Here is a 15,260-nt window from a genome sequence, read left to right on the forward strand (position 1 = left end):
TGTAAGAATGATTTGGATCATCTAATGTTCTCTGCTTTTTCAATTTGATGAAGTCACGCTCTTAATACCTTGCTTTCTGATTTATGTGTGGTAGCATTGCCAATATTGTTGTGCTATACTTTGGGTTTGATCTGTGACCAATCATGCCAGATAAACTGGAAAATAAAGTCCCCACCTCCGATATGGAGGCAGAACGAAGCAAACATTGTAAACAGTTTTGCTCAGATGCTCTGATCTCTAAAAAATATTCATAAGTCATTAAGAAAATGGTAAATGAGGGTTTTAATTCTGATTGAAAAGTAGAACAGTTTTGGAGTTGTATGTGTGTATTCTTGGGTTAGTAAGATGGGAGGAGTGCCATTAAACCCAGAGGGAAAAATTGTAGAAGTGGTAGAAGGTGTTCAGAAAGTTATGGCAGTACAGGAGAAAATTGCTGAAATTTCAGGCATGATATCTGTCACAATCTACATGATCTGGGAAATGGTTTGGGAGCTCTATTTAAACAATTGGAAGAATTAAAAAAAGACAAAGATAACAAATTGGCAGCTGTGGTATCAGTCCCCTCTGCTCCAGGGCTCTCTTATGAGCAGACGTTAGATAAAAGCTCAATCTTCCCATCTGTGAAAAATCAAAGCCCATATAGTGAAGAGGAATTTCCCCTTCCCTATGTAAACGAAGCCGATGTTCAGATCACAAAGACCGACAAAGCAGAAAGTCAGCAGGTGCAAATCACAATTTTTAGGGATACAAACTATACTTACACCACTGAAAAAGGTGAGTATTGGCCCCATCAGAAAAGGAGCCGATTCTGATCCAGGAAATGCAGAAATGGGTGCGGCAGCAATAATGGCTACTGCTGGATTACCCATTTTTCACCAGAAACAGGTTGTTGAGCTAAAGGATTCTTGCGCTCTCCCAACAGAGAGGGCCATTATCAAAGTTACAGGACACTCCCTGGAAAACTCCTTTGAATCAAAGTGAAACAACGCAATTGATCCGATCTGGCTTCTCTTTTGAGAAAGCGCACAGACAGTGTTGAGGTTCTCTCTCTTTCTCTCATGGATAAGGAAGATGTGGGTGTAAAGGATAAATAATTGTTTTTAACTTTATGATATTGATCATGGGGATGAGAAGGAGCAATGGACTAAGTTGGGTGCACAATTAAATCTTGATGGACTATGGAAGTTTAATGATCGTATGCCTTACATCTTTTTGTGTTGAACTCATATGTTTGTATCACAGTTTGGCTCATGCAGGTCATGTAAAACAGCATTTCATGATTTCAAAACATGGTGGTGGCCAAAGAGGTCCGCTTGCATTGACTTTTGTAAAAGATGTCTAGTATACTTGAAGGTAAAATCCCCATTAAAACTCAAAATTCCTTTGGGGCATGCTCCCAGGCCACAGGGCCCATGGACACATTTACAAACTGTTTTCACTGGTCCTTTACCTCCTAGTGGGATTGTATATACATATTAATGTTTGTTGATTTGTTCTCAAGGTGGAGGCTTTTCCACTGAGAAACTGCATGGCAGATGCCACAGCCAAAACAAAGCTTAATGAGGTATTCCTTAGATGGGGACTGCCTTTGCAAATTGATTCAGATCAGTGAACTCATTTGACTGGTAATATAGTGAGAAATGTCATGAAATTTATGGGAGTCAGACAGCATCTCCACATACCTTTTAGACTGTGCAGTTTAGTGGTTCTGTGGAGCGTACAAATCGTACTCTTAAAATTGCTCTGAGAAAGAGAGTGCTGGAGTGGGGGAAGGAATGGCACTCAGCCTTGCCAATGATTCTCTTTAGCATGAGGGCTAGCCAAAACAAAACAATTCATCTTAGCCATTTTGAGTTCATGACAGGCAGATACATGCATCTTTCGTGGGATGCTCCTTTGCAACATGAGGGTCCTACTACAGGACTATGAAAGATGCTCTTAAAAAATATTTGAAGGTTTTGGATCAAAGTTTGAAAGCTACTTGAGTAAGTGTCATTATTAGACAGACCGAAAAAGATTAAAAAAGATTAAAAACAAACACAAAATCTCCCTGAAGTTGGAGATAAAGTTATGTTGCAGCATTAATTTTTTTTGATGACATTTGCCACACTTATAACACAAGTTATATGCTGCAATTATATGTATATGCCCCACAGAGTAAATTTAGGGTAACACTTTACAAAAAGGTTCCATTTGTTAACATTATTTAACAACATTACCGTAGTTAACATGAACTCACTAACTTTATGTTAGTTACAACATATACTATTAAAAAAAAAATCATTATAAAATCAAAAGTTGTAATAGTTAACATGAATGTACTATGAACTAACATGAACTAACAATAAAATATCATATTTGTATTAACTAAAATTATGATTAATAAATGCTGTAAAAAATATATTGTTAATTGTTTGTTCATGATACCTAATGCATAAATTAATGATAAAGTTATGAAACCTTTTAGAGTTACCAAAATTACATAAAACTTGTCTAAATTGTGAATTTCTAACATTTATTTGTTTTGAAACAGTTATGAATAGTTCTGTCGTCAATATCAAAAGGTCATTGTGACATACAGGTAAGCAGTATAAACCATGAGAGCATCACACACAGCAGGAGATACTTTCAAAAATAAGAAAAATATCCATTACAAGCTGTAAAACTGCTCCAGAGAGAAACTAGTTGATTCCATTATTTTACTACAAATTGGGATTGTGAAGTTTAAGACTGCCGTTCATCATGGGTTAAATACTCATGTCTAAATATTCCTGAGGGTCAAACATTAAATCCAGCAGCCTATCACACAATTGTTAATTCAAGTTGTACGTAAATGTTTTCAAATGGACGTTGAAGCAATAGTGACTTATTGGCTTGGTCACTCCCCAAATTATCCAGAGAGCACCCTCAAATTACAGAGAGGCCGGTGGGGAAACAGAAGGGACTTGAATGTATTTGATGCTAATTTCACTATTCACAGTTGGATTCCAAAATCCCAAGAACAAGAAAATTCCAGTGCATGTAATTCTGTAAAACTGATTCGCTTACAAATCAGTTATTAGAATAGAACAACTCCATGATCATTTAGAAAGAAAATGTCAGAACCCCACATCCATGGTTTATAATACAACTGTTTGGATGCATTTGAATATGTGTCACTTGATTAAGGAAATTATCGCCAGTAGGATCATCAAATCACTTGCGCCTGTGTCAGTTATTGATCTTGAATGGAAAGATTACAAGCCTATTTCAAGCCTATTTAAGTTTTCATGTGGTCTCGGGTTTCAGATGTAGCTCTAGGAGATGAGTGGTTTGATCAATAATTTTTTTGTTGTTGTTGCAATTTCTAAGACCAATTCCTTCTGTACAAGAGTTAAGGGATCTCAATCCAAATCCAAAACTGGGTAATTTTCCAAATTCTAAATAGTTAATGCTTTTGATTCTGATTTCTCACACAAAGTGTGCATATATTGACTCCTGTGTAGCTGAATTACAGAACAAAACTGAGTATTATCCTAAACTGAATTCTAAACTCACACAAGAAACTTACATTGGCACGTTTCTCAAACAGATCAAAACAAATGATGCATTTGCAGGATATGAATATCTAAATTCTGCCTGGCTTGGATCGGATGGTAAACCATTTTTATCTGACCCTGAAGGACCTACCGCTTTAGCCATAGCATACGTAGATGTTTGCCTTTACTGTTGGTAGTGTTTTCACTGACATCTCAGAATCTGTTGAGGAATTTGTTGAAGAGGATGGGAGAATTTTGTGGAAGCTTCAGAAACAATAATAGTTGGTTTCGGGAGATATCTATAGTATGCCTTCGGTGCACTAATGGGACTAATTGCCCTTTTCTTAATTGTATGGATGATGTTTTGCTTTAGCTTTTCATGTGTGTTCAAGTCTGCTTGCAGAACTGTTAACCCCTCTGAAGAGGATGAATGTCTGGGGAAGCTGGCATCGAACCTCAGGACCCACTTGAGGGAAGAATAACCAGTGCCCTGTTGTGAGTGGGAGAGCCTCTACATGGGGACCAGAATTTTTAGGTTCTGGCATGTCCTCACTTGTAGACCACTGTAGGGTATTTGACCCAACACTGGTCTAAAACGGGGGAGTGAAGGGGTGAATAGCCAATTTGCTTTTACAAGTTATATCTCATATTTTGTCTCCATTTATTCTTATTATATTAATCAATTTTCTATTTTCATTTTACAATAAGGTGCAATTAACATGTATGTCATCTGAGGGGTGACTGAGGTTCTGGCCCCATTCCAGGAATTCAATAAAAGTGATTATTTATTTAGCTGAAGGATATGCATTCCTGGAGGATATGCATTTATATTGAACTGCATTTATTCACAAAAATATATATCCGTTATAATTATTACATAATTAATCCACTATTCTAAAACCGTTTGATTCTATGTTAATCCAATCATTATTTATTGAATGAGAGAGAGATTTTAGTTATGATTTTATTATTATCTATGTTTTTTATATGGTTAGAAAAGTAGCCATTAAATACAAGATAATCATTGTGAGCTAAAACTTTGAGTTTCTTTATGTGAATTTGTTGTTTGGTGTCATATTAGGTGACTATGTGCTGCGTTTGACATTGTGTGTGCTTTGTTTTTAATTTCATTTTGTCTTGCTTTTTGCAGATGTGGAGGTCCCACGTTCCATTGAGATTAACAAGGCCTCCCGTCCTAGAGACAACGCTTACCCGTTGCAATGTCTAACTCATTCAGTGTTTGGATTTGTTTTATGGTGAATGTAACATGCGTCTCTGCCATAGTCAAAAACCTCAAAGGATTTTAATTACTTTCCTTGCTATCTTCTGGATAGTGAAAGAGGAGCGGTCATAACATATTGCTAACCTGAGATATCTGCACATAAGTTCTGTAAAACCAGTGATGGGAGCTAATTAAAGTTATGGCTAACTAACTGTTGTTTGCACAAAGGTGGAAACAGACCATATTTGTAAAGTGTTAGGATGTTTGAAGTAAGTGACTTCTTAGAAAGTGTTGTACTGTGACACCTCTAATTCAATTTGTAAATGACTATAATTGCTTGTGAATGTTTCTGACTTAAGGATTTTATTTCTTCTGTATTTCTGAACTACTGGATCCCATTGACTTCTGATGCTAATTGGAACTGCAGAGAACAATCAGTAAACGCTCTCAATTGATTGCAAACCTGATTATGAGTTTTTATTCCTCAATATTCATATTGGGGACCCAACTGATACCACCAGCACCACATACACATATCCATAACATATTCACATGTGCGGTGTTAGTCAAGCACACGTTTGGCATGTTAAAGAGATGGTTCTGGATCACAGAGTGATGATGTATGGTCCCGGCAGAGTGCGTCAGATTAAAACAAATAGATAAAGTAACTTAGTATGGGATAGTTTTTCCCTTTGATTTCTTTAAATGTTTGGGTACCCTTGTGGGTAAACATGCAGACAGCTTTTTACAGAAAGAAGAATCAATGTTGCACTCAATGTTGATGTCTTCAAACAGTTGATGAGACCAAATATTCTCAATCTGGACTCTGACCAGGCCAAAACATGAGCCTGATGGACTTGTTCTCAAGCCACTTCTCGGTGGTCTTTGCAGTGTGGACAAGACCATTATCTTTTTTTCTGCAATATTCTCCTGTACTCCAAAACATTAATTTACTTTTCAAAGTGAAGCAGCTCACCAGTACCAGCAGCTAAAAAGGCTCCCCTCACAATGATTCCTCTTTCTCCATGCTTCACTGTGGTAAAGATGCATTCATTATTGTATATCTCACCAAATGTTCAAAGACACCTCTCTGGAGCATCACCCTGCAACTCAAATCGTGATTCATCACTCCACACAGCTCTGCTGTCCCACCCTAAATCAAACATTCCATAATCTGCAAAAAACGTAATTCTTCCTTTGATGATTTTCTGAGACAACAATGGCTTTTCAACTCATCTTTGAGACACAAAACCTGCATTAGATAACCTTTTGGTTATTGTTCTTCTCTCGAAAGAGACCTACTTTCTGAGGTCTTGAATTATGCTGTCAGTTTCAGTAGGTGTTTCAGTAGGTGGTCATCCCAAAAATGAAGAGTCTCTGGGCCTTCCAGATCCTATCTTTCTGGCAACATCACCTGTTGTTTCAAAGCATTGACCTATTCTCTTAATAGCTGATAGAGAAATAGGGATTTTCTCTGCCTTCAGGGATTTTCTTGTAAACTTCAGAATAGCTACAGCTGGCTTGACGCAGACCAGCTATGTGTTTTCTGCCCCTGCATGATATTTAGCTTTTTTTGGAGCAGATTTTCTCACTCCATTACCTTGGGACTTATAACACTGCATATTGTAGATCTCTCCCTGCTCTATCACTCCTGGTTCCATTTATAAGCTTGTTATTAGGCCTTTGATGGGTTGCATCAGGTGTGGCAATCACCAAATAATGATTCATCTTTTAAGAAAAAAAAAAACATCCCAGAAGATGAAGATTTTAATGTATTTATTTGTATTTTTTTGACATGTGTGAGTATGAATTTTATATAAAATATTTCAATCATTATCATGATTTTACCTTAGCATGCAAGAAGACAATATAAGTGAATTTCCCGTTTCCAGCTTTTTCCCAAACAGTTCACTGCAGCATGAGCTGTGGTGACACAGAAGTGCACCAGGAGTGCATTTGCTTAATTATTGCTAATTTCCTGACCAATGATTTGTTGTGGACACCAATAAAAGCTTAATATTTTGCAATTTGTGCAGTACTCAGTGCATGCATAATGCATTCAGCAGTGATTTTGTGGGACTTCTGGGCCATTGTCTGATCTGCGTAGTCGCTTTAGTGAATTGGGTGCTTAACCAGCGCAGATGGCATAGGCAAATAAACAGTGCTTTTACCAGGCATAATTCATTCTTAGTGAATACCCCTCTCAGATTAACATGGAACAGCTTTTATCCCTTAATTTGACACACCTGGCTATGATAGTACTACAGATTTTTGGACCAATGAGATTTCCCTGTGGGCGGATCTACAAGCACAAAGAGACTAAAAGAGAAACAAATGTTTTTGTTAAAATGTTTCGTTGTGCATTGATTGTCACAAACACTCAAATTGATGTGGAACAGGTATAATCGCTGTATATAGCTTATCTTAACACGCCCGGTTATGACAGTGCTAAATATTTTCCGACCAATGACATTTCACGGGGGGTGGAGCTACCTAGCACAAGACAAAAAGAGAAACCAAGCTACTGCAAAAAAACCACAACAACTAGCTAATGTTTTGTCGTGCATTGCTTGTTGCGGATATGGTCTTGGTAAGAACGAAAACTCAAAACGTAGATTAACATGCAAGAGATCATGTTTATCGCTTGTCACTTTATCATATCATGCCTAGTTAAAAGAGTGTTATGTCAGTGAGAATAATGCTGCAACAAAGTGACTGATTCACTCGCTATATTTTCGAGGGTTAACCTATGAATCTCAGTTCAATCTTTCTGATGGGTTAAAATACTCACATGATGTCCGTGCAGGCGATGCAGGGGACTCTGCGTGTGTTGGGCATTATCAGGTCCAGAGCTACAGATGTGTCATTATCACAAGTGGGATGGGCAGCACATTTCAAGTAGAACTCCTGGAAGGAGCACAAATTGGACATACTCATGCCCTGCAAAGTCACCACTAACAGTCTGAAACAACTCCACTGTAGTGCTTTTTATGGATTTCCCACATGATGATAGTGTTATTGGACCCAACTGGCTTACACCTACCAATTTAGCCTAACCAGTGCAAAGTTTTCTTTGTCTGCCAAGCAGTACAACGAATCAACATAATGGATGAATGAAATACAAAAGAAAAATTGTCTCCATTGAAATTGTAGATTTATGAAACAGACAGTTCAGGCTCAAGATTCTGATTGGTCAAGCGGCGTTCAAAGCTGTTTAATAATGCAAATAAATGCACACCTGTTTGAAGATTGAAGCACCAAGATGATACATTAACCATAAACAGACTACAGTTAGGTAACCTACCGTATCTGTAAAGTAGACTGTTTAGAGTTATTATAATGATTTAATATAATTTATCATATTTTTACTGATTATTATGATTAATACATTTGACTATTTATTGAACATTAGTGCCTTTAATCATATTGCAACAATTAACCATGAGAAGGCAAAAGTTACTGTGATTTCACTATGGTTAGGATTACGCTTTGCATGGCTTACTGTTTTAATAAAGATTTATCTGAATCATTGTCCTGAATCATAGTCTTGAATCCCATGTGCCTATAAAGTGACAAATTAATAGCAATACAATCAAATTGTTGCAGTCTCACCGCCATTCTGCCATCACAGTCTCGTGACTGACAAACTCCATGAATCCTGTTCGGCAGAAGGACGTCATCCCAGCAGCACGGTCCCTACAGACACATGACAGAACATCAGAGATACGGTAAACAGCAGGTATAATATACAGTATCAGTCACAGGAAGAGAATGATGGTAATTGAAAAGACAAGTAAAGGGCAGCAGAGGAATGAGGAATTGAGTGGGGTCAAAAGACAGTACAGACTCAAAGAGAATTAGATCAAAAGTCCAAAACCTTGAAATGCAACGCTAACTCATACACTTCTGATTACCCAAACAAGCGCTTATGATCTCAAAGGAACAGTTATAACACCCAAAAATGAAAAGGCTGTCATGATTTATTCGTCCTCTTGTGTGTCGTTCCAAACCCATATGCTGTTATTTTTTTTTTCTGTACAATGACCGTTCATAGATGATGTGACTGTCAAGTTCCTTAAAGGACAAAAAAGCCCCATTAACCTAGTCCATATGACTCCATAAAAGCCATTAAATTGTATGTGTGAGGCACAGATTTTTTCACGTGTTCGTGTCATCAGATCCGACTCTGATTGCTTTAACTGATGATGTGTTTGCGCTGCAGCATGTTCTTTTGCAATTTATATCTGATATCTAATGCAATTGCTGGTTTGTATGTTAAGAGCATTCAACACACAATAAAGAGTGATGCAACTTTAGGTACTAGCATTTATTTCTAACAACCATACATTACAAAGTTATCATTTCCATTGTTTATTAGGACTGTCGATTTAACACATTAATTCAGTGTCATTAGTTATATAGAAAATTATGTGTTAAAAACATTTACACAATTAATCATATCCTCGGACCACAATGTGAAATATTCCTACTATCAGAGCAATTCAAGCTTAAACTACTACCGGTTTTCAGCAGGGGGCAGTAAGCGAAACTCCAGCTGTTTAGGCAATGCACAGCTGTACAGACAACAAACCACACTCAGACTGCATAGAAATTGTGTAATGTCACAATATGTACTGTGCTTGATGAATGGAGTACTTCTCGTCTGGTAAAACAGTTCATTCTTTATGTATTTACTTGAGTAGTATGAACAGACTTCTGACATATTTAATCTGGTGACGTGGGTATTGACCCGTGACCCGAATATATGACATCTTAACAACAACAACGAAAATAACCTACTCTGGTTTTGTTAAATAAGCACCATTTAGGCACAAGGAACAACTTTCTTAACTGAAGAGTTACACTTATGATTAAAAAGAGCCCTCCAACTCACGGTTCACCACCTTTTTTAAAATCCAGAGCTTTGAGCATGACGCCTGTGGGATCGTCCGATTATGGGATCGTAAATTCGAACGCCACCAGTGGTGGAGCTAGAGAGCTACCCCATTGACCACCCCACTCGCAGTTGCTGTTTTAGTCATTTTATTTTTGGTAATTTTTTGGCACAATTTAGTTCTTTAGAGGTGAAATCAACTCTGTACAAAACCAAGGTCGCCAAACCTCTCCGTCACAAGTGTCATTGTATCCACTCCACCACCCTCCCCCAGCCCCCACACACACACAGTCCGACGATATAAAAATGCTGCCCGAACATTTCTGTGCCACCACAGACTGATCGCTTGCCCCTGCCTAGCCACCCTTTTGAAAAACTCCTGGCTCTGCCCCTGAACAGCACTTCAGAATCTCGCTGGAAATAGCATGTTGATTAGGTATTTCTCTTGTATTGTATGTCATGTTTTATAAATACAGAGGATTCTGACATACTACTCTATTGGTATACTGTTTTTGGCATACTATCTAGTAGGGAAGTATGGATTATGAATATTCTGACACAGCGTCAGGTTTGCTTGACACAGCAACAGCACAAGATGAAGATGCAATCTTAAACACAGCTGGACACAGCACAATTTCGAATGCAGGGATCTAAATGCAAAAATCAAAATTATTATACTTATAATATACAGTATATTTATAATTATTTAAATATAACTACTTATAATTACTTAATCATTATATATTGAATAATTTTTATTTGAGGCAGATTTATAGAAGTATATATGTGATTAATTGCGATAAATCTGATTAATTAATCGGAATATCATGTAATTAATTCGATTAAACGTTTTATCGGTTGACAGCCCTGTTTTTAAATTTATAATGCATTTAGATGAGGACCCTAAAATTAAAACTCATGTCTGTAATTTATTTTATATGTATACATATGTCATGGGTAAATTGTTACACTCAATATTTAAGTCATTTAAAAAAGTGGTTCCTGGATAATCAAACTCTAGGGTAAAAGATTATTCTGTTTCATCAATTTTAAGTTAGTCTTAAAAAAGGAATTGTAATTAATGAAACAGCAAGGTCATGAGAGCAATGCGAAAAGTAGGCTATAATTTTTTTATTTTTTTAATGTTCAAATTTATAATTTTTTGTATTATTATTTTTATTTTTGTAGAGTATTGCCCTGTCATTTTTTTATGTATTTAAAAATGCGCTATATGTAACATTGTTTGTTTTGTATTTTATCAACAAAAAATGAGACAGTCTGAGTGAACTGCTACTACTAGAAACCACAAATGTGTGCTTTCATCCAATCGAGTTACATAAAACCATTTTCTTTGCTTTATCATCCCAGGGAAATTATTGGAAACTGAGGTACGGTTGTTTAGAGTAAGTATTTCTGATGAATTGTACATTCAAAAACAACAATAATTCTGCCCTGTGGTTGCTGCCATTGATAAAGGATTTACCAGAAGTTTCTGCAATCCAACAAACCCTCAAAGGAGTGGAACTACCCTCTGTGAATAAAGGTCTATTGTTGTTCTCTGATTAATTTACTTCCATTAAAGCTTTCTAAATTCATTTGTGTTCATGTGTAGAATGTAAAAATGGCACCTAAACGCATCACTCCAGGTAGTACGTATTTGAACATTAGAACATCAATGGTTCTCACATTTGTATTAACCAAATGTGAAGCGCCAATTCAAAAATGGAGAATGAAATTTGAGAGCTGCAGCGGAGGACAACATTTTCATTAAGTAGGAAATTTTTCAAAGGAATATTTGGTCTTTTCCTCACACAAAGTTAGCACACTGCTTCAGATAACATGGAGTTGCATAAAGATTCTTCAGAAATCCTTCTATTGCATTCCACTGCAAAAATAACTGTATACCGGTTTGGAGAAACAAGATGATGAGTAATTAATGACAGAATTTTTGAATGAACAATTCCATTAAAACCACCGCCATTATCCGGTTTCCATTCTCTACCTGCCACCTTCCCTTCCCACTCATCCTTGTCCTTCTGCTAGATTAAGACACCTTTTCCATCCATAATTGTTTTGGGACAACGTCCCCCCTTCCTCCGCCCAACACCTACTGGGCCTGATAAGCATAAGCATTTAAACATTTGACAGGGTCCTTAATAAGCAAGAGAAAAGGTTAAGAAAATCATTACTCGCCCACAGGGGGAGCAGGAGTGGGTGAGAGGAAGGAGGGAGGGCGCAGTGATGAAAAGGCATGACGTGATGGACGAGCCTAGAGATTACACGAAGACACCAACTTAGAGACAGCAAGAAAAGGTCACAAAGGCTCCTGACATGTCTGCTAAAAAAAAACGCAAGCGCACACACGCACGCGGCGCTGTGAATGTAAATGATTAATGAGGAAAACAGCTATGAATTATTCACCAACACACCTCCAATATTGTCTCCCCTCCCTCTATTAACGTATTTTCTGTCCTCTCGATGGAAGACAATAAACATAGCAGTCTCAGAAAGCCTTAATTACATTATTGTTAAACAACCAAGGTTGTGTCTCTGAGCCAGCTGTGAGGATTTTACTTCCTGTATGCTGCAGAGACACATCTGATACACACAGGCTGTCTCTCGTTTGGAAGGATGCATCCTCCGGAGGTCACATTTGTCGGCCGCATACATCATCGAGGCTGTCTCATTTCAGAAACGCAAGTAGGACACTTTGAATGCAGCCTTCGAATGCAACCTTCTTTCACGAGAATTCAGAGGATGCATGAGGTGTATCCTTCGTGGGCACTCACAACCCACAAATCTTTGCTTAAACAGAAATATCTTAAAATGTATTGAATTATATATGAATTAATATATAATTAAAATAAAGTATTAGACTAAAAGTACACCTGTAAAAATCTATTTTCTTTTATCTTTACATCCTTATTACCTCATACATTCCCTTCTCACTCAAAGCACTCGCACTTGTTAAAGAGTGGCGTGCTGTCATAGCAACCATGTTATGTTCCGTTTCAATCCAATTTCATTTCCTTTGACTTTGGGGGTTGTGACGGGGGGAGGGAGAGGCCGGGTTGTGATTCTACACACCCGGTCCTTTACACTTGTGCCGAAGACCCGGGAAGGAGGAGGGATATGCCATAGTGGAGTTCTCACCGCTACCATTCAAGTCAAGTCAAGTGGTTTTTATAGTCGTTCAACCATATACAGTTAGATCAGTACACAGCAAAACGAGACAACGTTCCTCCAGGACCATGGTGCTACAAAAAACAACATAGGACAAACACAGAACAACATGAGACTACACAGGCTATATAACATTTCTACATAAAGTGCATGTGCAAAAAAGTATGGGATAGTACAATAAATTACTGAAAGGAACAGGTCAATAGGCACAGTAAGAGACAGTGCTGCGCCGACCAGCACACATTTGTAATCTGAGTAGTGCAAAAAGCCACTTTCTAAAAATGCCAAATATAAACATAACATACTATGAAATAGTGTTCTATGGACATTGCAGTTGTTGAGGTAGCTGTTATTGAGGTAGCAGCCAGGTATAAGTGACAATGAATTAAAGTGCAACTCTGGACATGTGCAAAAGTTGGATGGGGTACAGGTGTGTGTGTGTCAGTCCAGTCTCTGAGTATTGAGGAGTCTGATGGCTTGGGGGAAGAAGCTGTTACACAGTCTGGCCGTGAGGGCCCGAATGCTTCGGTACCTCTTGCCAGATGGCAAGAGGGTGAAGAGTTTGTGTGAGGGGTGTGTGGGGTCATCCACAATGCTGGTTGCTTTGCAGATGCAGCAATTTGTGTAAATGTCTTTGATGGAGGGAAGAGAGACCCTGATGATCTTCTCAGCTGTCCTCACTACCTCTGCAGGGCTTTCCGGTCCGAAATAGTGCAAATCCCAAACCAGGCAGTGATGCAGCTGCTCAGGATGCTCTCAATAGTCCCTCTATAGAATGTAGTGAGGATGGGGGTGGGAGATGTGCTTTCCTCAGCCTTCGAAGAAAGTAGAGACACTGCTGGGCTTTCTTGGTGATAGAGCTGGTGTTGAGGGACCAGGTGAGGTTCTCTGCCATGTGAACACCAAGGAATTTGGTGCTCTTGATGATCTCCACAGAGGAGCCATTGATGTTCAGCAGAGAGCAGTCACTCTGTGCTCTCCTAAAGTCAACAACCATCTCTTTTGTTTTGTCCACACTGAGAAACAGGTTATTTGCTCTACATCAGTCTGTTAGCCGCTGCACCTCCGCTCTGTATGCTGACTCATAGTTCTTGCTGAGTGTAGCGGTCAGGGCCACAGCCAGGGGCGGAGGAGACCCCTACCAGCTGCTGAAACGAGGCAGGGTCTGAGACCGCCGACCCTGAGCGGGGAGGGGCTCACTGTCGACCGCATGGATCCGCTGCTAGGGTCAGGGAGACCCCTTCTGTTCCCCGAGAACACGGCGGGGCGTTCTGTCCACAAGGGAGACGCGGCAAGGGAGACGCGGCTGTCGTCCACTAGAGGGTGGAGGAGTGGCCGAGGACCAAGCTACGGTGTATCGGAGAACCGGCGAGTAAGTGTTTTTATTTCTTTCTCTCTTTCTCCTCTCTCTCTCGCCCACTGCCGCTCCGTGTTGGCCTTTTCCCTCTCTTTTAAATTTTACAGTTTTTTGGGGGGGGGGGGACTACACTGTTACAGGAAGTACCCCCTATTTTAATTATTTTTGTTTCCCTCCCCCTGTCCCCTCCCAGATTCAGGAAGGCAGGGATGACCAGCTGGCAGACGGGGCTTAGGGCACGCCCTCCCCCAGGGAAAGAGGGGGAGGGATGTACATCATGCCAGGGGCTCCCCAGCCTGAGAGAAAGAGGGAGGAATGTGGCAGGGCGGAGGGTGGTGCCGGGTTGTGATTCTACACACCCAGTCCCTTATCAGGCTAATCAAGCCACCAAGAGGGATAAAGGCCGACTGCGGACGGTGGTGCAGAGAGAGAGAGAGAGAGATCATTTATGGGCAGCTGACCGTCATTGTGTTTGTTTGTCTCACCTTCTCACCTCCTCCTTTCCATTGAACTCCTTTACAGGGGTATTTCTTTACAATTGGAACAAGACAAACATTATAATTAAAAGCACTAACTAAAGCCTTAGGACACAATGAGATATTTAATGTCATTCCTCCATTTCACATTATTGTGTTCTTGAGAAAAACATGCCAAGGATCATTTCTATTAACATTCAAAGTGCAAAGAAAATAGTAACAGTCATAAAAATAAGCATTTTTTTCCCAATACAGGCATAATGCAGCAATGTAGCTTTTGAAGATCTTGGCATAAAAACAGCACAAAATTTTTTCAAAAGCCAATGCTGGATGTTTAAGCTAAAAGTTGCTGATATAGATTAATGTATTTTAAGTGCTGCAAAGTCTGAAATCTCCAAAGGCCCGAACTAACTAATTCTGATTGCAAGTGCATAAACTTTGCAGCCTTCTTCTCCTAAGCATATTTAGAAACATTTCTCTGGAGAGACTTAGATGAGAAGAGCTGGAACCCATTCCAGAGCCTGGGGATGCTACGAGCCAGACGCATCACAAGATTGGCACAAGAATAGGGGCAGCACTGGCACAGAGACAGTGGACAAACAGCTTCTCA

General features: G+C 39.1%; 1 protein-coding gene across 1 annotated transcript in view; it reads right to left on the reverse strand.

Annotated features, from left to right (window-relative positions):
* LOC127618215 (E3 ubiquitin-protein ligase parkin-like) overlaps positions 1-15,260 on the reverse strand; it is a 171,307-nt gene that overhangs the window by 86,741 nt on the left and 69,306 nt on the right. Inside the window, exons 5-6 of the mRNA XM_052090547.1 lie at positions 8,353-8,436; positions 7,532-7,647 (exon numbers count right to left, since the gene is read on the reverse strand). Of these exons, the coding sequence (XP_051946507.1) occupies positions 7,532-7,647; positions 8,353-8,436 (200 nt within the window). The remainder of the gene's footprint in view (positions 1-7,531; positions 7,648-8,352; positions 8,437-15,260) is intronic.

Source organism: Xyrauchen texanus, chromosome 24 (assembly GCF_025860055.1).
Source record: "Xyrauchen texanus isolate HMW12.3.18 chromosome 24, RBS_HiC_50CHRs, whole genome shotgun sequence".
NCBI lineage: Eukaryota > Metazoa > Chordata > Actinopteri > Cypriniformes > Catostomidae > Xyrauchen > Xyrauchen texanus.